The sequence below is a fragment of the Xiphias gladius genome, chromosome 22 (assembly GCF_016859285.1).
Source record: "Xiphias gladius isolate SHS-SW01 ecotype Sanya breed wild chromosome 22, ASM1685928v1, whole genome shotgun sequence".
In the NCBI taxonomy this organism is placed as follows: Eukaryota; Metazoa; Chordata; class Actinopteri; order Istiophoriformes; family Xiphiidae; genus Xiphias; species Xiphias gladius.
The window spans coordinates 25,558,082-25,582,467 of record NC_053421.1 but is presented as its reverse complement, the minus strand read 5'-3'; the positions used below and the strand labels follow the sequence as shown (position 1 = coordinate 25,582,467).

General features: G+C 42.2%; 1 protein-coding gene across 1 annotated transcript; it reads left to right on the top strand.

Moving 5' to 3' along the window:
- Positions 1–238: 238 nt before the first annotated feature.
- On the top strand, positions 239–24,386 carry col28a1b (collagen, type XXVIII, alpha 1b). The gene is made up of 34 exons (XM_040118117.1): positions 239–380; positions 1,747–2,348; positions 4,134–4,154; positions 4,245–4,304; positions 4,500–4,553; positions 4,649–4,693; positions 4,773–4,799; positions 4,906–4,950; positions 5,030–5,074; positions 6,224–6,277; positions 8,334–8,402; positions 8,814–8,882; positions 9,536–9,604; positions 10,046–10,114; positions 11,401–11,469; positions 11,690–11,758; positions 13,475–13,543; positions 14,078–14,149; positions 14,233–14,301; positions 14,494–14,565; positions 15,631–15,699; positions 15,788–15,856; positions 15,931–15,999; positions 16,093–16,161; positions 16,628–16,696; positions 16,790–16,858; positions 17,247–17,315; positions 17,703–17,783; positions 18,797–18,832; positions 18,920–18,956; positions 19,148–19,702; positions 20,987–21,171; positions 23,097–23,388; positions 24,108–24,386. The coding sequence occupies exons 1-34, from the start codon at positions 239–241 to the stop codon at positions 24,278–24,280; spliced, it is 3,633 nt and encodes a 1,210-aa protein (XP_039974051.1). The 3' UTR covers positions 24,281–24,386.

Below are 24,386 nucleotides of genomic sequence, written 5' to 3'. Positions count from 1 at the left end.
CAATATAATTTGAGTAAAATTTAAGTATTGTCATTACTGTGAAACTGCAGCAGCACAGCTCTCAAGACTCTCTTTTTTTGGGTGTGGTTAGTAGGATGTGCGATAGTAACACATACTTTAAAACAGGTGAATCCTATTGAACAGGTGAGTCCTATTTACTCGCTTTGCATACGTTGTCTGTCCATGCACGTCATTGCCTTTTCTCGTAAAGAGCTACGCAACTGCTTTCCCTGCTAGAATGGAAATGTTGCTGAGGGGAAACCTGAGGAGAGGAGTGGGGTTTTGCCTTCTGCTGCTGGCTCTCGTACACGAGGCCGCGGGCCAGAGGAGAAAGACAGGGCGCAGGAACAACTACAGGCTGCATGACGATGGAGGAAATGGTAAGTCTTTATACGAGGTATCCACATGTTGGTGGGGAAGGTAAGTCACTGGATCCGGCGTGTGTGGAACAGATTCCAGGTAGGAGGATCAGACGCTCACATCACAACCCGCTCCTTCCTGGCCTTATATCTATTGTGGTCCTAATTAGGAAGGCCTACCGGTTAGATCATCAGGTTAGGAAAGTATTCAAGTCACCAAACTTTAAGTCCCAGGCTCTGGGTGTTCGGTCCATGTTTCGGTCTAAACTGAATTTCCAGTTTTCCTTGAGCGTCTTGTTACACATTTTGCATCCGGTGCAGCACTTTATTGCCAGTGACTGCACCCAAAAATCCAACACTCACAGATCAAAGTGGGTCATTCATCATCGAGCATTTAATGCGTGGTAATCTCACTCTTGGACAATAATTTGTTGCGTGATCCTATTTATAGTTGTGTTTTCAAATTACCCCCATGTATGTCCGTATTCACAGCCAGCCAGGTGACAGGTACAGATTGAGAGTATTGCTGAAATGATAAACCTTAACCCTAAGTGTCTGTTGTCAGAGAGGCTGAATGTCCTGTTATGGTTTAAATGGTTGCACACAGGCTTTTGAATACTGGTAAAATTACAACTCTCAGGGTTAAGAACACATCTCTGTGATCATCTGGAATGATGAGAGCTGTTATTGTGTTATATGCTGTGTCTGCCTGTGCGATGTGCAGCTGACACTTGCACATTTTTTTCTCCACGATGTGCTGAAAACAAATTCCACTGTCTGCGGTTGCGTGGGCATCAGAGTGAAGTGAAGGAGTTAAATGAAGTTGTAGCTGAAGTTGTTTAAAGCCCCTATTTGCGGGATTTGAAAATGTTTGGCTTTGGCGACTCCCAGTGGTATTATAAAAAAAACAAAAAACAAAAAAAACTAAATACTGTCGTAGACAGCAACGCATACTAGGGCTTCAATTAATGATTGTTTTCAGTAACCATTAGTCTACTGATATTTGATTAGTCAATTAACTTACCCATCACACGAACTGAGAGTCCAAAGTAACAACAGTCCAAAACTGAAAGATACTATTTATTAAAAAAACCAAAATCATTCTTGTTTGACTTTTTGTTAATCAGCAAATCAAATAATGGATTAATTCTTTCAATGCTGCATGTTGTTAAAATGGCCTTAAAAATATTGAATATTTACATGAAATATTAGACGATTTTAATCTAAAGGTAACAGTACCGGCCTATAACCCTTGGTAAAGAGATGATAGAAACTAGAAAATTAGAAATTGGAAGACATACCTGTATATAAACAAAAACAAAATACAATAAAATGAAAACAACAACAAAAATCACTTCCACCATTCTCAGTATTGTGAATCTCAAAGTCCGCCTGAAGTTTTGGTGGTTTCCTTGTCCCACAGGTTTGCCGTGTTCCCTGGAGGTGGCCTTCATCCTGGACAGCTCTGAGAGTGCAAAAATATTCCTGTTTGAGAAGCAGAAGGCCTTCGTCTTGAGCTTCAGCACACGGCTCGCCATGCTGCAGGTAGCTGGCTGGACGCTGAAGGTCCAAATGGCTGCACTTCAGTACAGCAGCTCTGTGTCCATAGAGCACCGATTCTCAGCCTGGACAGACCTGGATTCATTCCACAGTCAAGTAAGCAACATGAACTACATCGGCCACGGCACCTACACCACCTACGCCATCACCAATGCCTCACAGCTGCTGGTACAGGAGACGCCGGCAGACAGCGTCAGGGTTGTAGTGCTGATGACAGATGGGGTCGACCATCCCCGCAACCCGGATGTGATTGCAGCTGCGGCGGAGGCCAAAGGTCATGGCACAAAGTTCTTTGCTGTGGGGTTATCGGACATCGCCCAGCAGAGTCAGAATAACGCCAAGCTCCGGGCCATTGCCAGCACGCCCGCTCAGCAGTTTGTCCAAAGTCTTCTTGATACTCAGCTGGAAGAGAAGCTGCTCAAAGAGATGGTGAGTGAAGGCCTGAGCGAGTTGATGAGCTAAGATGGCAGCCGTGTTTACATGAGAAACAACAGGGAGCATCCATTGCCTATGAGTAGGGTCAGGTACTGTATTGTATTGTATATACTGTATTGTTATAGCCTCCATGTGAAAGATTTGAAACTTTGTGACTTTGGCATCTCCAAGTAGTTTTACCGAAAAAAGACACTATGGCGACCACAGATCTGACCAGGGGACATTGAGAATGAAGGGTTAAAAACAGTGCATGCTCTGCACCAAAATTTCACTAGGATTGTATATTTTCTCTACAGAGAAAACCTTATACCATCAAAATATTTTCAATTACTATAATCACATAAAAATGTACAAACGGGGGCTTTAATGTGTTGTCCTCAGACTGTAACTTAGTTTTGGTATTGCAGTACTGCCGCTTGTTGGCAGTGCTCTGGATTTGTTGGGCACTCTGGATTATTTTGGACACTTGGGTTTTGTAAAAACGTTTTAGTCGTGTACTACCGGATTGGTTTCGGCCACTTGACAGGCTCATTAGAGCCGTAAAGTTCAAAAGATTTCAAAGTAAATTCAGTCTACTACGCATTTGGATCAACAGGCTATCCATGTCACCGCATACAGTAGCAGCAAGGTCCTGGGTTCCAATCTCGACCCTGGTCCTTTTTGTGTGGGTCTTTGTGTATTTTGGGTTTCCTCTGGAAGCCTTTGTTCTTCACCAAACCACTGATCTCAGAGCTGGGGTTGGTCTTCAAGCACTGTGGCTTTTTGCCACTTCCAAATAGTTAGGATAGATCTAACACAGAGGAGTAATTATTAATAAATAACTTATTATGAATGGGCCGTATCTCCCAAATGTCTTTTTATTTTCCAGGAAAAATGAAAAAAAGCATTGCTTCGACTTTTCAAAGGGTTTAATGATCCTAAGGGTCGTAGAGTTTGCCTCAGCCAGCAGCGAACATATCTCTAAACTAAATTTAGGATATGATAATCGACCGATCAAAATGAAAGTGGTAGAGTTTGCAAATACTGTTTGACCTACATCTGGTAGACCAATGGTTCCTTATCTTGGGGGCGTGGCCGTCCATGGAGACCCAAGATAAATCTGAGGGATCATAAGTTGATTCAAGTGACAGAATGTATGAGACATATATATATATATATATATATATATTTATATATATATATTTATTTTATTTATTTATTTTTTGATTGTTTAAGATTTTAGCAAGCCATAACAACCAACAGGGTCACAGATAGATAATGGTTCTTTTTAAGGGCTCCCCAGTCAAAAAGGTTGGGAACCACTATAGTAGACTGTCAGCTAGAAGATGCACCCCTGATTCTCAACCATGTGCCATTGATGCTCAAGGTTCTACAGCCTTCAATCTCTACCGATCTTCCAGGGTCTCTAAGCCCCCTTTTCTTCAGCACTTTCTGTCCAAATAGTGGGTTCAAACCTCAGTCACAGTGTTGTGTCTGCATGAGGGGTGTTTCCCGCCTGATTTGCATTTTCCACACTCTCAGAAATGTCAAATGTCAGGTCCGGTCTGGGGGAATGTGATTGCTTGGTTCTGCTTTCCAGAAATGTGTGATGTTGTTCATTCATATTCATAGCTTGCAAGAAAGACACCATATTTGTCAAAAGGAAGACAATATCTAACGCGTAGATACCAAGATTCCAAAAACTAATAAATTAATCTTTCCTGTCAGTGAATGACAAGACACTGATTCTGTAACTAAACTGCCTTTGACATTTTTTTTGTATAATTTTTTTGCTTGCAGGCTGCTGTCGCATCGGAAGGGGTAAGTCATTCTATGCAATTCAGTATTTACCTTAAATCTAGTTCAGTAGTGTAAATGGTTGTGCTGACTTTTTATTTCTCTGTGTGTTAGTGTCCACAAACCCAAGTTTGTTTGTGTGAAAGAGGAGAGAGAGGCCCTCCGGGAAGTCCAGTGAGTTTTTAGATACCGACAAAACATTGTTATCGTCATAATGGAAGGGTTCCATACAAAAACTATAATCTTTACCAAAATTATAGGATGCTTATTCTGTCGGGGTTGCCTTGTATTTCTTCGTCACAAACATACATAGCATCATCTTGTCTTTTAGCGTCTATCCAAGTAACAGTGAACTGTTACTAATTCCAGGGTAGAAAAGGAGACCCAGGCTTCAGAGGGCCACCTGGTCTAAAAGGAGCGAGGGTAAGTCATAACACAAAAGAAACAAAGGAGCCTTTTTAAAAATTTTAAGTGTTGGATTTCCTGCAGCTCATTGTTAATTGGTCTCTTTTAATAAGGGGGTGCCTGGTGCGAATGGTCGACCTGGAGGTGATGGCCCAGAGGTAAAAATTTTCCTTCTTTTCCGCACAAATATGAAGTGGCCTTAATGCAGATTTTTAAAAACTTTTTAATCTCCTACAGGGTCATCCAGGTTACAAGGGCAACAAGGTGGGTATCTGTCTGCCGGTTGGCTTTAGCAACAAACCTAACGGTTTTATTTTCATCAAGTAAATTGACTTGGCTTGGAGGGTCTAATTCGGTGTGTGTCCTCTAGGGGGAGAGAGGAGACTGTGGCACTCCAGGGGAAAAGGGTGAAACTGTACGGCCATTATTTACTAAAATATTTCAGTAAATACCACAGATTTTGTCCTCATAATAAATTAAGTGTTATTTTGCAGGGTCTTGGCGGACCTCCAGGCCCACGAGGCTCACAAGGAGAACGGGTAGAGTGGCTGTTTGTCTATTTTTTATTTTTTTTTATTTTTTTAACTGAACAGCAGCAATTATGATCAATTATGATCATTTTAAACCCCACAAACATAAGATTTACAGGCTAATTTCATGTACGAAAAATAGCATTTAAATTTTTATGGGCTACCTGCTTGTCCTCGAGCTTGCTACGTCATGAATGAGGTGCAGAAATAAAAAAAATAAAAGGATAAAAACTGACAGAAAAAAATCTTGTGAATTTAAAAAGTGAGTGACAGTTTTTAGCTATGCACGGCTCCATGGGATGGGAGTGTCAGTTGGTTTGTCGCTTCACCACTTTGGTCCAGACTGAAATATCTCAAAAACTATCAGATGGATTGCCATGAATTTTTTTAAAGACATTCAGGATCCCCAGAGGATGAATCCTAATGACTTTAGTGATCCCTTGACTTTTCATCTATCGCCATCACGCGGTTTGCATTTGTGGTTTTGGGTGAGATTAAGTGTCAGAAATGTTAGGATTGAATTTCTGTCAGCTCCACCCCTCATCCTTCATGCCCCTGGACATATAGTTCACTGCCTGGTGTTCAGGTTGATGCTCAGGCATTACCATATGTTGACATCAGACAGTCCGTTCACCCTCCAATATGAAAAATGGAAGTGGAATTTGTCTGTTGTTCAGCCCTGCACTAATGGAATGTGAAAATTGGATTATCGGTAATCCTGATACTAATGTGGCTATCCAAAGCAGTGAATCCAGGCTTGCAGGATATTATTCTTTTTCAGGAACAGACTTTGTGTGGTGGGATTAGTGCAGGGACCTGGCCGCCCAGCACAACTCTTCCTCCTCTGTGCCACTGGCACAGTGTCAGTATAACCTTGTTATTTTGCGAGCTCGGCCTGAGAATCGAAGGACATGAAAGCCCTGAATGTTGATGTTAAACCTGTTGCATTTTTCATTCAGTTGTGGTGGGTTTGGTTTTGACCAGAAGATCAGTCATACAACATGGGGCTTAATTTTTAATTCATACATGATTGTTTTGTGCTGCTAGATTAAAATTAATTGTCAGAGAAGGAATAAAGTCCTAGATGGTTGGGGAAAACCAACAGATACTCTAATGTTATGGTTGTGATTAAAACAAACTTTTAAATTTGTTTTGCAGGGTTCAGTTGGACCACCAGGAGACATGGGTCCTGAAGGCCCAGCAGGACCTAAAGTAAGCCTCCCCAAGAGCTCAAGAGGCATTGAAAATGGGGGGATTTTCCACACTGTCTTCTGTCATTTCAGCTCTGTTATTTTTCAGCAGCAATAGTTTGATTGGCTGGATCAATTGCAAGCGTTACAAAATCTCAGAAATCTCTGAAATAAGCACTTAAGAGACTGTCAGAGTATCAGGGCCATGAAATCAGACATTTATTAGTTTAATAAAATATAACATTACAAGAATATATTTGTATATTTATGAGAAAAGGTCATAAGTGTTATGCTTTTCTCAAAAGATTTGGAGCTTTTCCTAAAATATTGGTGAATTTTTTTCTATAATATTTGGATTTTATTCTCAAAATATTATGACCCTTTCCTCAAAATATCACTATATTCTTAAAATACTATGATTTCCTGAAATCTCAGATTTTTATATTTCATTCCCCAAGAGTTTTGTTTTAGTCTGTTTTTTATTTGCACAGATACACAGCAGTGCAAAACCAGCCATAGGTTGATACAACAGACTTCCCCTCAACTTAAGAAAAAACAAACAAAATAGAAAGAAAAAACATTAAACTAATGATAAACAGAGGAGTTAATCAAATCATAATAATCATGTACAAAGAAAGACATAAAAGTGAAGAGATGAATCCCCCTATGTGTGTGAGATAGATATTAAAGGAATAGTTGGACATTTTGTGAGATAAACTTATTTGCTTTCTTGCCAAGAGTTAGATGAGAAGACCGATACCCACTCTCATACCTGTGCGTTAAGTACGGAGCTAGAGCCAAGAGCCAATTAGCTTAGCTTAGCATAAAGACCGGAATCAGGGGGAAGCAGCTACCCCAGGTCTCTCTGAAGTTAAAGACATACACCTACTAACGCCTCTGAAACTCACTAATTAATATGTTGTACTCTGTTAGTTGTTCCTTGTTGATACGTACACAAATAGAAATGTGGTTTTTTAAAAGCATGATTAATTGGTTAACCAAACAGATTTAAGATCATTCGGAAGTTTTTTTGGGTTATTTTTTCTCAGAATAGTGGAATAGTGTTAATCATTTGTCACAAGTCATCATTCACATGCAGCGCTTCGCAGACACTTTCCCACACAACATCCGTATTGTCAGATAGCAAGTCTGGAGGAAAAGTGGCAACACAAAAACGTGCCCAGGGCTAATAAGTTGCTGATGTCAACCATCACCATACAGCTTTCCTGCAGCTTTTTAACTAAGTTGTCTTTATACAGATGCAATGTAATGGGATTTATATCACTTTTAGGTTAAAGTCCAGAAATTAATCGAATGCAAGTTTTACAGGAGGAAGAAAGCATTGCTCTTTGTTTCTTACGTGACATTTAAAGATTGAAACATGAAATTCATGTTTATAGTCTTTTACATCAGATATCACTAAAATACTTGTGTAAATAGCACAAACATAACTTAATAAAATTGCACTTTATTTAGTTACATTTATTTTGTTAGCTTTTTAAAAGGTTGGGGTGAAGAAGGTTTATTTAATTACCCCTGGAGAAAACGTCAGGTTCTTTTTACAGAGGATGTTGAATGTAGAATATCTCAGGATGCAAATGACAATGTAAAAAGCTTCTCTAATAAGCTATCAACATTTATATATTGGTGTTACTTAGTGATGTGAATAGGTTGGACCTGTATGGTGGCTGTTATGTGTTTTTTCTTGGTCTTGGTTGAGTTTTAAGTCTCTGTGTGTACTGTACAAATCGTGGTCTTGCATCTGGTGAAGACAACATAAGGGCAGAGTCGTCGGCAAACATGTAGAGTTGGTAGGAAGGTGTAAATTTTACAGTCTACACATGGCTGCCAGCAGGAATGAAGACCTATTTTTATTTATTTTAAACAAACAAACAAAAAAAACATATCATATCAGCTCGGATGGAATTACACCCTTATTTTATGAAGTATCCCAAAAGGAAGATGACTGCATGCACTCGGTCAGTATTTGTCAGTTTATTTCATAATTTGTTCACCTGTTTGCTGTGTTGAAATGTCATCACATGACATGCAAACTCAAACTTGTTTATTTGTCACAGGGAGACAGAGGACCCAATGGGGTTCCTGGACCGCAGGGGGAAATTGGCATTGGATTCCCCGGAACCAAGGTGACTCTTGTATATTCAAATTACTTTAAAACATCCTGTACAGTCATATAATGTTCCTCAACTAAAATTTGAAATGTACTCTTAAGGTGGTGGTGGGTGTTTTTCACTCTTTCTATGATTTTTACATAATTTCTGAAAGTTGGCACAACTGTGAAATGATCTAAATAACTATTAAATACTGGTAGTTTATTCCCCTGTGCCCCTCTCATTGGCTCAATTGAAGAGTTACATAACATTTTTAAGACATCTATGGCTGCAAGGAAGGGTTTGATGAACCCCCACATAGAGTCTTTTTTCCGATAGTAAGATATTTTTAAAAAATGCTGTTAAGTGCCAGAGATAGAATAAATATGATCACTTGTTACCGTCAATTGCTTCAAGTTGTTTACTGGTGATATGTGATGCTCACAGGGTGAAAAAGGTATTCAGGGAAGACCAGGTCCCACAGGTCCTGTTGGGATAGGAGAACCAGGATTACCAGTGAGTACGATTGGTCTTGTTTTCTTGGTGTATTGGTGGAATCGCATCAAGATCTTGTGCACACTTGATTACTTTCTATGCATAACAGTGTCCAGTAACTAGTTTCAATGGAAAGGGGATAATGACAAAAGTGTCTTGTTAAAACAATAAGTGTAAAGCTACACAACGCAAGATTTCATGCGGAAATACACTCTTTTTACCAGTTTGCTAAAATCCAGATCCTGGTAAAGTAAATACATTTACAAGATTAGGAGTTAAAAATTAAAGATCTAAATACAAATGTTTGTCTAAACAGCAGTTAAGAGCACTCCAGCCAGAGAAAGATGGATTACCAATGATAGATTATTTTTCCTTTACTTCCATCAGGTGTCCTTGGCTAGTACACATTACAGACTTACCAAGCACATGCTCATGTCAAACATGAGCATGTTCTGTACACTTAACTCAAAACCCATCATGATTTCCAGAAACTGAAGTTAAAATGTTCTGAACAATTTTAAAACCCCTGCTACTAATGTGCAGAGTTGCCCACTGCAGTTTTAGTCCAATGTAGTGCCACGGTGTATTTTATGTCTGCATTTACTGAAGCCTTCATTAATGTTTGTAAAGGCTTCAGTAAATGCAAACATTAAATAGTTGCCTGTCTGTTCCAGGGTCCCCCAGGACCATCTGGAGCACAAGGAAACCCCGGACAACCTGGAGAAGGGTTTCCAGGACCGAAGGTGAGTCAAGTCTCTTACCATGTGTTAGCAGCAGTGTAGGACTGATTCTGTGATTCAGCTTTCTGTCAACAACCCGGTTGGTAGCCAGTAAGTTTGACATCTGTGATTAGTCCAACTAAATCCGAGTTATTCTCATCTTCACACTTTAACATCTATCCCGATTGTTGTATCTTTGCATATTCTGTGCTTGAGAAAAACGTGACATCTGTTCGTTTGATTTGTTTACTGCAGGTGCAAAGCAGAACAGACTGATTCATAGAAATTACAGCCAGAAAATGTTTCACTGATTGCTACAAACCATAGTGTGTATAAGCAGAAATTCACATTACTGCCTGAGTATGACATTTGAAATATGCTGGACATGTGTGAAACTCTTGCAGTTTAATTAAGGGAACTGCTTTGAGAACAGTGCGTATATCGGATTTACTGTGTTTGTTTTAGGGTGATCGTGGATACGAAGGTCCAAGGGGCAATCGTGGGCTTCCTGGTGTTGGGGTCAAAGGTGACAAGGTAAATACACTCACCGTGCACTTTATTAGGAACAACCTGTACACCACCTTACTCATGCCATTATCAAATCAGCCAGTCCTGTGGAAGCAGAGCAATTCCTAAAATCATGCAGATAAAGGTCAGGAGCTTCAGTTAATGTTCACATCAAACATCAGAATGGAGAATAAGTGTAATTTCAGTGATTTTGACCGTGCCATGATTGTTGACGCCAGGCGGGCCAGTTTGAGTATTTCTGAAACTGCTGATCCTGAGATTTCCACACACAACGATCTCTAGAGTTTTTACTCAGAATGTTGCCAAAAACAAAAAACATCCAGTGAGCAGCAGTTCTGCGACTGGAAACACCTCGTTGATGAGAGAGGTCAGGGGAGAATGGCCCAACTGGTTCAAGCCAACAGAAAGGCTGAGGTCAGCCAAGAACAGAAATCTGAGGCTGCAGTGGGCGCAAGGTCACCAAAACTGGACAGGTGAAGACTGGAATAATGTAGCCTGGTCTGATGAATCTGGATTTCTGCTGAGGCAGCAGATGGTAGGGTCAGAATCTGGTGTAGACAGCATGAATCCATGGACCCAACCTGTCTTGTGTCAACAGTCTAGGCTGGTGGTGGTGTAATGGTGTGGGGAATGTTTTCTTGGCACACTTTGGGTCCCTTCATACCAATCAGTCATTGTTTGAATGCCACAGCCTATTTGAGTATTGTTGCTGACCATGTGCATCACTTTATGGCCACAATTCACCATCTCCTAATGGCTACTTCCAGTATGATAATGCATCGTGTCACAAAGCAAAATTCGTCTCAAACTTGTTCCGTGAACATTGAACATTGAACATTGACAGTGAATTCAGTGTACTTCAGCGGCCTCCCCAGACTCCAGTCCTGAATCCAGTAGAACTACATTTGGGATTTCGCAGAACAGGAATTTAGCAGCAAGAATGTGCAGCTGACAAATCCGCAGAAATGAAGTGATGCAATCATGTCAACATGAACCAGAATCACAAAGGAAGGTTTCCAATATCTCGTGGAATCCAGGCCAAGCAGGATTCAGGCTGTTCCGAGAGCAAAAGGGAGGAACTACCCAGTACTAGTATGGTGTTCCTAATGAACTGCTGAGTGGGTCTCGACCTGAGATTAAAATATATCTTAAATGTTTCGTCCATTTAAGGAAACTGTCTTGTGATGTTGCAACATTTGCTACCTTTTCATACTCTCTAATTGATTGTCAGGGCATTGGTTACTGTATTTTTTTTTTTAATGAAATGAAGATACAGTAACATCTTTTCTCAGGGCAGTCTTGGACCACCTGGGATTCCCGGACCAGTTGGTGTTCCTGGTACAGGACTTCAAGGAGAAAAGGTAAAAGCCGGATTGACACATGTCAGACTGTTCGGTGCTGACTGTTTTTTATGGTGGAAATTTACAGCTGAAACCCAAGGGAAGAAAACTGTATTGCTGTTACTTTCACTTTCTGTCAGCCTGATCAGGCTAGAAAAAAAAACAAAAAATAAATAAACTAACTGAACAGAAAGTTACCAGTGTCTACCACCTGTTTTCACCTTCAAATTCTTTCTCTCAGGGTGACCAAGGCCCAATTGGACCGTCAGGACCCAGAGGAGCTCCAGGTATCGGAATAGCAGGACCTAAGGTAAGACAGGAGGGGGACGTCCATTAACTGACCCCTTTTACTGTCTCAGAAACAGAAACAAAGATACCTATTGTGATTGACGTTCAGGTGATTCTCGTTCTGAATGTTCGGCATATTTTATCGCATAAACATGTGGGTTAAAACGCAGCTTGGCTTGTCAATCAAATGCCTGCAAGTTTGATTCAGTGTCAGTCATAGAGGCATGATTTATAATCTGATACATTCAGTTCTGGCTCATATGAGGTTCATTTCAGAGATTCCATTTTAGCATTTTTTGTGTCCTGTGCCCTAAATTTCACTCAAAAGGAAAATTAAACAAGAAAAAGGGGAGAAATTTAAATTTTACTTTACTACCAGGGATAATCAGAGCATAATTAAAAATGGAAAAGAAAAAGGACATTTTTCCATTGGTGTTGTAGATTTGATCTTTTCCATGCAAGCTTTCAATTATGATATTTCCATTTACCTCATAAGCTCCATTCACATTTTTCTTATTATCAGCAAAAGCCATGAAAAGTCCAAAACCAATGATAACATCCTACTAACTAAGGATTGACTGTGTATCAGAGGCCTGATCCATCTCATTTGACTCTGTCATGGCGCTCCACTGTTGTTCAAAAACTATTGAAACACATCATAGAGCCACACCGTTGGGTGACATGTCCCTTCATCACCGCGAACACACACACTGCAGTTTATTTTTGAATCAATCTCCCCACTGTCAGGGTGCCATAAATACTCACCAGCACAACAAACATATATTTATCCACAGCAGAAAATAGCTCAGCTGATTTAGGAAATAAATGAGCCATTAAAAAAAAAATTACACTGTATATTTGTGACAGGTTTTTAAAGCTCTACTGTACATCTTCGGTCAACCCTGGAAAATTACATTTAAATTCAATGAAACTGCAACAGCGAATAGGTTTTGTGGGAAACGAAATCGCTGATTAGGGTGGTTGGTGGCTGTACAAAGCGTTAGACTGTCACACCAGAGACCGGAGTTCGCGTCCAGAGTCCCGTCTGTGCCTTTGGTTCAGGTCAGGGAAAGACGGTGGTTTTGGTTGAATGTAAATTTTCACGTTGTGTCTTTAGCCACTGTGAACGTTTTTGTATAAAACCTTAACCAAGTGCTGTGAGAGTCTAATCATATCCGCAAAAAAGTTTAATAATGCTGCAGTCACTACAAGTGGATATTGGACTGCAGGATCAGATGTTTTGGCAGAAAACAAATGCATGTTCTCTGAACATTATACTGATACTTTCAGTATCAAGATATTTGTGACTTGCCAGATGCATAAATTAACAACATACACTCATTACATTGAAAATTTAATATGGTTACAATTATGTTTCCTGCAAAACATATTTGCTGTTGCAGTTTTAGTCGTGAACAAACGTAACCTCTAGGAGACGGGGTTGCTTCAGTAGGACCGCATGGGCTTTGGGGCGGAGTGCCACAGACAGGGTAGGGACTAGCGCACTGCTGCTTTTGGTCTTTTCATGGGCTTTGTTAACCAGAAGAATAAAGAAAAATAGAGGATAATGTAAATCTTTAACTTTTGGTCTCATTTCCGGATTTCATTATTTCTTAAATTCAGTATCATGTTTGCTGGGGCTTCACCTGTTCCCTGCTGTTTTTTAGTTTTTTCAAACAAGCTCCACAGCAGAAACACATACTGAATACGCCACCGTCTCTGTGAATGTCGTCTTCAGGGGAATCAGGGCGTCACAGGTGAGCCTGGACTGCCAGGTGAGAGAGGAGTGGGAGAACCAGGACCCAAAGTAAGTCCTCGAAAAACACCACTGCACTATGCACATGTCATTCTACAGTAGAGATCCCTTTAAAGGAATAGTTCCACATTCCGGGAATTACTCTTATTTGCTTTCCTGCTGAGAGTTAGACAAGAAGCTCGAGACGACTCTCATGTTTGAATGCTAAATATGAAGCTAAAGCCAGCAACAGGTTAGCTTAGCTTAGCATTCCTTTAAGTTTAATAGTAAAAGATTATCCGGAAAAATCTAAAATGAAAGGTAACACGTTAGCTCTAGTGCGGGTCTCTAAAATGTAAAGCATGTCTCTTTAGAAGTGAGCATTAACCCGTCATTTAGCTGATGCTCTTTCTTCAGATAATCAACATAGATTACAATAGAACATGCCTCAATCCTGTAATCAATGACAATACAGGTGGCAGATGGTAAGAGCAGTGCAGTGTGATCCCAGACTGACCTTTTGGGTGCTTTCATTCAGTGGTTTGTTTCATCCTCCGTCGGTTTCCCCCCCCACCAGTTCTCTTGTGTGTTATTTTCCTCTCTCAGGGTGACCCAGGGTCCGAGGGGTTACCAGGGATACCTGGTCAACCAGGAGAGGACGGAGTCCCGGGACAAAAGGTAGCATCATGATAAACCTGGTCTCTCTTTAAATATTTCCTACCAGTCTGCTGCTCCACTGACTTCTTTTGAAATGATGGCAGGGTGACCTTGGGTTACCGGGTCTAAGGGGTCCTGACGGGGCTCCTGGTAAAGGCGTCCCTGGAGGGAAGGTAAAAGACGTTTTTCACGGTAGATGTATATATAAAAATGACGTATAAATGTGCTGTGATATGAGTTTCCAGATAGAATGATCTTCATATGATCTATGAGGCAATCATCTTAAAAGTTTAAGTCAAAGTTGACAATTCAGAGGATTTTTTGGAAGAACATAAGAAGAACAACATTTTTTTTTTTTTTGGCAGGGAGACAGAGGGGACAGGGGGACCAGAGGCCTGCCCGGTGCAGTTGGTCCCGTGGGGCCAGTGGGCCCCAAGGTATGTGCATGCATAGCAGAAGCACTTTATATGAAAATGCTGTTTTTTTAAATCATTTTACACGGTAGTGTTACCAACTTCAAACTCCAAATGATGTTGCCGCATCTCTAGAGCTCAGCAAAATGTCGTGATATCTGATAGAAATGAGGAATTAGGGGGAAAAAAAAAAGACCTAGGTTGTAAAACACCGGAACTCTTTATCTTTCATTTTCCAAAACTGGCTGACCTGCAAACCAGCAAGAGGGTGGAGAGAATTTGATTTCATTTGATAGAAATATATCAGGGTTGAGAGCAACTAAGGATTAGCGTAGTTATCGATTGATGTACCGATTATTTTCTCGATTAATAAATTGGTCTACAGAATGTCAGAAAATTGTAAAAGTGGCTCATCACAAGTTCCCAGAACCCAGATATTCATGGTCTATCACAGAACAAAAAGAAAACCAGAAAATATCCAATTTTTGCCATAAAAAAAAAGTTAAAATTAAAATAGTTCCTGATTTCTTTTCTGTTGATGAACAAACTGTTTAATTTTGCCATCTCTAAAATATGTCAGCTGTTAAATACTACAGCGTGACTGATACCAGAATTCTGAGGCAGATGTGCTGAACATGTACATATCTGAGGGGTTGGAGTTGAGGCAAAGCTACTTACTGACACAACTGGAAAATAAATGTTATTATCAAAGGTGACAGTAAATGTAAAGGTTACGGTAAATTTTGAACAGTGAATTTAGCTGGGGATTAAATTATTGATATATAATTAACTATAGAAATACCCTAAAATATATTGATTGAGAGTCTAATTTGCATTAAAATGCAGTCTGTAAAAGATTTTTGAATCGGAATTTCTTAATGCATATCACAGATAAACTAATTATTCTGCTGGTTAACCTTTTTAATCGAGGAAGCCTTAATTAACACGTACTGTCGTCTAAACCTCCATAGAGTCCATAACGAGTTATTTTCCTACTTTCAAGGTTGTAATTTTAAACTTTTTTTTTTTTTTACGATTCCATCTCGTTGCCTTGTCAAGTATGAGTCTGATAAATGTTTTCTTTCCCAGGGGGAACAAGGAAATATGGGGCCACCAGGTACCACCGGATCACCAGGGAGGGGTATTCCTGGTGCCAAGGTAAGCCCATGTGGCGCTAAACAAATTTGCTTTAACTGCCAAACAGCAGCGAGTTTGGTCGATTGATCTACTTCTGGTTTTTTGTCAGGGAGAACCGGGTCCAAAAGGTCCGGCTGGAGCTGTGGGAGAGCCGGGGACGGGTTTAACTGGGCCTAAGGTGAGGTCAGCTCAGGTTTACTCTGCACTGATCCTCCGAAGTGCAGTAAGTAAGTGGTGTGTTTTGGTTTCTAGGGGGACAGAGGGTCGCCAGGACCTGCTGGTCAATCTGGGCTGAAAGGTGAAGGTTTCACTGGCCCTCCAGTGAGTATCAACCTACATTAAAACCTCCTTTATCGCTGTATACTTCCTTATCACTACCCTGCACTGTGTGGTTCTATTAAAACTGTGTCTTAGGGACTTCGGGGGCCTCCTGGGGTCACCGGAGAGACCGGACCAGAAGGTGTTGGCTTACCTGGACCAAAGGTAAAAGTTCACGCAGTGTGATCAGCCAAATGGCAACACCGTTCATTTCTCTTACAGAAGTTACATCCACCTCTCCCCTGATTTTATGATGCCTTTCCACCATGTTGTGTTCTGATACCTCAGCAGTTCTCATAAGAGTCAGGAGAGATTGTGAGATGTTCTTTTTTTTCCCCTGGTATTTCCCCGAAACTTCCCTTTTCTTGTAAGACAAAGAACCACTAAAGCATAATATGATAATGGCTGATATGAAGATAAGTAATGATTTAACTCCCAGCACTATCTGATTCATAGTATTCCTGATGCTTTGTATATTTGTGTGTTTATAGGTGAAATATTTTATGAGCCAGATACTTTCTTTGTTTAGTTATTGTGTCTTTTTCTTTCTGTCTGAGGTGATATTATCATCATTGAGGTATTAACAAATGACTATAGATGTTTTATAACCTCTGAACTACTTTCTGTTCAGGGTGACAGAGGCTTACCCGGACCTCCCGGGCCTGCAGGGCCACCAGGAATCGGTCTGATTGGTCCAAAGGTAAACTGTCCTGATCAAAACAAGGAAATGCATGTAACACTGTATGAAATTCATGGGGGTCCCTTCACAGATGCTGTTTTTCTTCTCCTGCAGGGTTTGGCGGGTCAATTGGGACCAACCGGTCCACAGGGTTTACCCGGAGAGGGCATCCAAGGAGAAAAGGTACCGCTGTCACCTGTCAGCTGCTCTTATTCGGTTTGGTCAGTAAACGTGGTCTAGAGCCAGGTTATGAATGGCGGTTGTGACCTAACTGGTGTCGTCAGTCCATTTTTGCAAATGAGTAAATGCACATTTTTATTTTGACCATGATAAAACAACGACAAACGAAGACTCATCTGACATGTTTTTGCTGAACAGTATTAAAATAATTGTTGGTTTTCTCCTGCTGAAAACTTTGCCGCCCAGTTTAGTTGAATCCACTCAGCTCAGTATATGGAGAGAAAACCCCAGGCACATCTGCTAAAGGACAGATGAGATGAGAGATACTTTCTGTTGGTTTCATCTTGTTCTGTAAGTTCTCCCTGACACGGACTGTGCTCGATGCTTCCAGGGGGAGCCTGGATTTCAGGGGATCTCCGGCCCCAGAGGCCCTCCGGGACAAGGTCTGCAGGGGGACAAGGTAATGTCAGCAATGTATGCAAAATAGCTAATGATTGATAAACTGATTATCTCCACACTCAAAGCAACACTTGAAAACTTTGCACACTAGTGGCTTCAAACGAAAATGAAAGGTAATTTTAGTACTTAAACAACACTGGGAAACACGACAGCAGTAAATTGGTCTGCGACCACGTCAGCCCGAAGGACGCCAAAGCAACAACAAACGCAAAATATCTGATGTTTGGTTTTCTTTGCTCACTAATGCTCAGGTGGTTTTTCATTTGGAGCTGTACAAATATGTGCATAACCACAGGGACCCTGTTATGGAGGAATAGGACGCCCCCTGTTACCACAGCCCCACTTTTTGACTTAGGCGTATAAGACTGCTGTTTCTTTCCTCTTGCAGGGGGACCGAGGGTTCAGAGGTGAGAAGGGAAAAAAGGGAGACAGAGGAGAACACGGAGAGCCAGGAACCATCGGACCCTTGGTACTGGATTTTGTTGTCAGGCAAATTATTATTTTGTGTTCACATTACCATAGTGTAAATGGAAGTTGAGAGGTTTTACTCCCGTCGAAGCTCCGTTCGAGGAACCGTGTGCATGAACGGCGCTGAGCACCAGCTGGATCCAGGCTTTACGTACATGCCAGGTCACTTAGGTCATCCTCACAACGGCTCCTTTCAGTCACCCACTCACGCCTCAAAACCAATGGTGACGGGGCTTCTTCCTATGCTGCCCCCAGGCTCTGGCATAATCTTCCCTCCCACCACTGACAACTATAAATCAAACTTACAGAACTATCATCTTGCTTTTAGTTCAGTCTGAGGTTGCCTCATGATTTTGCGCTACCTGTTCCTTTTGTAACACTGGTACCGCAAAACAATTGGACTCAAAAGCACGACCCAGGACAAAGTTCAGGGTTTCACAAATATCAGCGTCAGGACTAGGGAAACTAAAATATCCCAGGAACGCGAACACGATGAGATCGCTGGAACGCTTGTCACAAGGAACAAGGACGAACTGACACGGAGGGAGGGGAACAAAGGGACTAAATACACTGGGAGAGGGGGAGACAGTGGGGCACAGGTGCAACACATTAGGGCGGGGGAGACAACCACAAAGGCGGGAAACACAGGAGGGCAGGAAGGAAGTGCGAATCTGAAACGAGAGGGAGAGTTAATGACATAGAAACAATACAAGAAATGGTAAACAACGTAAAAGTAGAGGGAAAAAAAACATGACCTGGCCGACAGAACGAGACATGACACCTTTATTTATGAATACTTGTATTGCTAATCTGCCACGGTTGTAAAGCACTTTGGCTCAACTCCTGTTGTTCTTAAATGTGCTATATAAATAAGAGCGACTTGACTCGACTTGCATCTCAGCCGGGATATGAGAAGAAACAATTTCCTTAACACAACATCGTGATTTATTTGTTCTCAAGTAAACGCTACAAGATGTCAAGAGCTCTCTAATAACGGGTTCTTTCACATCACAGGGTAGAGTGGGACAGAAGGGAGAGCCTGGACTTACAGTGAGTACAGGGCATCGCTCACTAAACTCAAAAAAAATAGAGCTGAAACGATTAGTCAATTCACTCACTAATTGCTGTCTTTCACAGAGGGAGGAAGTCATCAAAATAGTGAGATCCATATGCAGTAAGTAATCAATCAGAAGGGGATGAGAGATGCTGACGCTTACCGTTACAGTTTAACATTTTGTTGTAGTCTCACATCTGAACCTTTGTTGACTCTTTTTCTTCACATACATGCCCTTCTTTGGTTTTCAGTTTCCCTGTAGTGATTCTAGACTCTCTCTATCTGGATCTGCCTCTGCTCTGTTTCATCAGGCTGTGGAGTGACCTGCCGCCAAACCCCCTTGGAGCTCGTTTTTGTGATTGACAGCTCGGAGAGCGTCGGCCCCGAAAACTTCTACGTGATCAAGGACTTTGTGAACGCCCTGATCGACCGAGCCTCAGTCAGCCGAGACACCACGCGGGTCGGCGTGGTCCTCTACAGCCACATCAACATGGTGGTGGTCAGCCTCGGACAGGAGGCCGCCCGTGATGAGATCAAGTCTGCGGTGCGCTCCATGGCCTACCTGGGCGAGGGTACGTTCACCGGCAGCGCCATCCAACAGGCCAACCAGGTGTTCAAGGCGGCGCGGGCGGGCGTGAGGAAGGTGGCCATCATCATCACAGACGGGCAGGCTGATAAGAGGGACTCGGTCAGTCTGGAGCGCGCGGTGGCAGAAGCTCAGGGAAGCAACATCGAGATGTTTGTGATCGGCGTGGTGAACAAGAGTGATCCCCTGTATGAGGAGTTCAAGCGGGAGCTCAACCTCATGGCCTCTGACCCCGACAGCGACCACGTGTACCTGATTGATGAATTCAAAACACTTCCAGGTGACAGTTTCCATGATCGTATGATATGCATTTCAAACAGTTTGGTTTACCCAAGTTACAAACAAAATCACATTTTCTCGCTCTCCTCTAGCGTTATTTAGTCATTCAGATAGTCAAGGTTTTTAAGTGGCTTAAATGAAAACTAATGAATTCTGAGGATTCTCCAGAATGACTGTCTCTTGGAAAAGACGCTGAATTCTTTGGAGGCCCTGAAAACGAATTTTCTCGATCAGCTTCCTAGTTTGAATAATTGAGTCGTACCAGAACACACTGTTTAATACCAAAGAAGAAATTTCTGAATGTCTTGTTTTCTCAGGGCTCTTGTCCCTGATTTGAAGTTAAATAAAAAAATAAAATAAAAAAAAGGTGAAGTGATCAGGATTTAGCAACATTCGAATCAGAATCTGACGACAGTTGCACAGAGAACACATCAAGTTTTGCATACAAGGCAGGAACAGTGCTGGTTGAGTTGGCATTAGAAATTTTGAGTAAAAACCCAAACTAGCTGCATGCCAAGATAGTGCCAGGGGTAGGGGAGAAAAACATGTGCCAGTGTGTTTGTAATTTGGGTGAACCGACCCTTTAAAAGCTGCACTGGGTTCAGTCATAAAGTAAGACACTGAAAGACAAGTGCCCCTTTCACACTAACTGTGAATTACTTTGATGCGTAAAAAAAACCAAAACAAACACATTTCCACTGGTGTAAAAGGGCCATTGTGCAAGGGAGGATTTGAAATTTGAACTGAAACCTCAAACTTCCTTAACAGCAGTTAGTGAGAAATCAGTCATAACTGATAAACAACCACGGGAAACTTTTTTTTTTTTTTTTTTACCGTCTCTCCCCTCACCACGACAGAGAAGACAAGATTTAGGTTCAAGAAGAATCTGGTTCTACATGTGCACATGAAGTAAAAAAAGAAAAGAAAAAAAAAAATTGCAATCTTCTCATGCTGGCACTTGGTGGCACTAAAGAGCAGAGGTGCCTGCTGCTGCTTTAAAAAGGATAATGCACCGCACCACTTTGTCCACTACACACTCTGGGCATAACAAAGGGGGCAAAAAAACACATGGCTTGGAAGTTAGTCCGAGAAAAATTCATACAAGTTCCTCCATGCTGTTGTTAACAAGACACTCATGTCTGATCTCTAGCCATACTTGGAAGCCACTGTCATGAAAGCGAAGCTGTATAAACTCAAGCACAAACTCAAACCGAACTCCCCTGGACAAGCAGGTTGTACAGCACCGTTACGGTACATTTACGGTTACGGTCTTCTGCTCTTTCAGCTCTCGAAAGACAACTGCTGAGTCGCATCTGTGAAGACGGAGAGAGGCATCTGTTCAGCTCCATCCCCAGCTCCAGGCTCCCGCCGGGAATCTCCGAGGTCTCCGGTAACGCTCGGGAAACCCCGTACAGGACGGACACAGACACTCCCACCTTCACGGGAGACTTCAGGAAGGTTCAGATCGTGGTGAGCAGAACAAATGAGCCCGTCTTTCCGTCAACTTAGGCTGTGTTAAAACGGTTTTCACTGGATCAGTGTCACTGGAGGTCACAGAGGGAACAAAGTAAAAAATCATCCAAAAATGTCAAGAATTGTTCCATTGTGACATTAAATTCCTCTCACTCAGTACGGAGCAGAGCTAGATGGTAGATTTTTAATGTTGTTAAATGACACTAAATATTATCTGGCTATTGTTTGCGTTTTTTTTTTGGACTATTACAGATGATTGAAAAACAGAGATAGCTTTTTCTCAGACAGCATGACACCATCCCATAGTATGTACTTAGTATTTCCTTCTGGGGCTTTAAAGCACATCTTGCGGTCTTCAATCACTGTCGTCTTACCGAGATAAGCAGAGGTGCGGGAGATTAAAACCCTCTCTCCTCTGTCGCAGCCCGGCCCTCCAGCCCCCGACCTCGAAAGGGAACCCATCACTCCTCAGAGAACCAAGCCGGACGACAGAACCTCCACAGAAACTCAGAGGTTCCCGTTCTTCGACTGGGGGCCCTTCAGGCCCGTAACAGAGTTCCTTCCACAGTCTGAGGTGAAGAAACCCTCGCACCACATGGTGATGACCGGAGCCAACGGGCCAGCTGCTCCCACGCCGAGGGCCCCGCCTGAGGAGAGGACGCCGTCGCCGTATCCACCGACTCCCGCTGCTGCCCTCTGACGCCCTCGTATCAGGTAAGTGCTGAGAGAGGAATTTGTAGGATGGAGAAATTAGTGATTTCAATTTTTAAGAGGCACGCTCTGGATCTTGTGGAGTTTAACATTTGAAGTCCTCTGCACAACTTATCCTCATTTCAATTCTCACCAACATTTTCCAGTGCGAAAAATGTTGAGACAATGAGGTGAAAGTGTTCAACTCGCGGCTTATGAACTCACGACCTTATTCTTTTAGTGACATTTTTTTCCGAAACATGAATATGTTGATGAACTCTACAGTACAGGCCACGCAAAAACTGAAGCGTAAAAAAAAAGACAGGTTGCCCCAGAAAGTCTCCTCTAATCCTCAGCATGAAAACAAAGCAGCACATTTCCCCAAAATGTTGAACCATTCCTTTAAATCCATTAAACCAAGTGCAAAAAGTTTACAGGAATTCCAGAATAAGATCATTTTTGGACAGCAAGAATATCACGTGATTAAAGCCTTTGGAGCAAACAGTATTAGAACATTATAAGCTTACGTCCTGTAATTATTTTTAAAGACTTTTTGTCATGAATATGAACATCAGACTTCACCACAAAGTAGTAAACCTCAACTATCTTCAACAATAACAGATAAATTATTGGAATGAAATGTGAATTTTCCACTCACGTGGTTTCTGTCGCGCGGATGAAATCAGCCGCTCGCTCATTTATTTTTAAGTTTGACACTTTTCGTCTTCCGTTGTCCCCAGCCGAGCAGTGCAGCCAGACCCTGGACCCAGGACCGTGCCGCGACTACGTGGTGAAGTGGTACTACGATGCCACGGCCAACTCCTGCGCTCAGTTCTGGTTCGGAGGCTGTCTAGGAAACAGCAACCGGTTCGAGACTGAGAAGAGCTGCAAGGAAACCTGCGTCAAGGCCTAGCGCGCACGTCGTGCCTGTCGTCGCGACGACACGCGTTCAGAATTGCTCGGAAAGCTTCCCGCTCTGACTTCACGTGTGACTTTTCCATAAAAGTTCACTTCAACTTCAGCGCCTTAGTATTTTTTTTTTTTGTTTGGACTATTACAGATGATTGAAAAACAGAGATAGATATATCTCAGACAGCATGACACCATCCCATAGTATGTACTTAGTATTTCCTTCTGGGGCTTTAAAGCACATCTTGGGGTCTTCAATCACTGTCGTCTTACCGAGATAAGCAGAGGTGCGGGAGATTAAAACCCTCTCTCCTCTGTCGCAGCCCGGCCCTCCAGCCCCCGACCTCGAAAGGGAACCCATCACTCCTCAGAGAACCAAGCCGGACGACAGAACCTCCACAGAAACTCAGAGGTTCCCGTTCTTCGACTGGGGGCCCTTCAGGCCCGTAACAGAGTTCCTTCCACAGTCTGAGGTGAAGAAACCCTCGCACCACATGGTGATGACCGGAGCCAACGGGCCAGCTGCTCCCACGCCGAGGGCCCCGCCTGAGGAGAGGACGCCGTCGCCGTATCCACCGACTCCCCCGCTGCTGCCCTCTGACGCCTACGTATCAGGTAAGTGCTGAGAGAGGAATTTGTAGGATGGAGAAATTAGTGGTTTCAATTTTTAAGAGGCACGCTCTGGATCTTGTGGAGTTTAACATTTGAAGTCCTCTGCACAACTTATCCTCATTTCAATTCTCACCAACATTTTCCAGTGCGAAAAATGTTGAGACAATGAGGTGAAAGTGTTCAACTCGCGGCTTATGAACTCCCGACCTTATTCTTTTAGTGACATTTCTATCCGAAACATGAAAATGTTGATGAACTTTACAGTACAGGCCACGCAAAAACTGAAGCGTAAAAAAAAAAAAGACAGGTTGCCCCAGAAAGTCTCCTCTAATCCTCAGCATGAAAACAAAGCAGCACATTTCCCCAAAATGTTGAACCATTCCTTTAAATCCATTAAACCAAGTGCAAAAAGTTTACAGGAATTCCAGAATAAGATCATTTTTGGACAGCAAGAATATCACGTGATTAAAGCCTTTGGAGCAAACAGTATTAGAACATTATAAGCTTACGTCCTGTAATTATTTTTAAAGACTTTTTGTCATGAATATGAACATCAGACTTCACCACAAAGTAGTAAACCTCAACTATCTTCAACAATAACAGATAAATTATTGGAATGAAATGTGAATTTTCCACTCACGTGGTTTCTGTCGCGCGGATGAAATCAGCCGCTCGCTCATTTATTTTTAAGTTTGACACTTTTCGTCTTCCGTTGTCCCCAGCCGAGCAGTGCAGCCAGACCCTGGACCCAGGACCGTGCCGCGACTACGTGGTGAAGTGGTACTACGATGCCACGGCCAACTCCTGCGCTCAGTTCTGGTTCGGAGGCTGTCTAGGAAACAGCAACCGGTTCGAGACTGAGAAGAGCTGCAAGGAAACCTGCGTCAAGGCCTAGCGCGCACGTCGTGCCTGTCGTCGCGACGACACGCGTTCAGAATTGCTCGGAAAGCTTCCCGCTCTGACTTCACGTGTGACTTTTCCATAAAAGTTCACTTCAACTT

Bases quoted from the DNA above. Each gene is read 5' to 3' on its own strand.
- col28a1b (XM_040118117.1), top strand. From the start codon at position 239: ATGGAAATGTTGCTGAGGGGAAACCTGAGGAGAGGAGTGGGGTTTTGC. The intron at 16,162-16,627 runs GTAAAAGTTCAC...CTTTCTGTTCAG, and splicing joins TTGGCTTACCTGGACCAAAG to GGTGACAGAGGCTTACCCGG. The intron at 18,833-18,919 runs GTGAGTACAGGG...TGTCTTTCACAG, and splicing joins AGGGAGAGCCTGGACTTACA to AGGGAGGAAGTCATCAAAAT.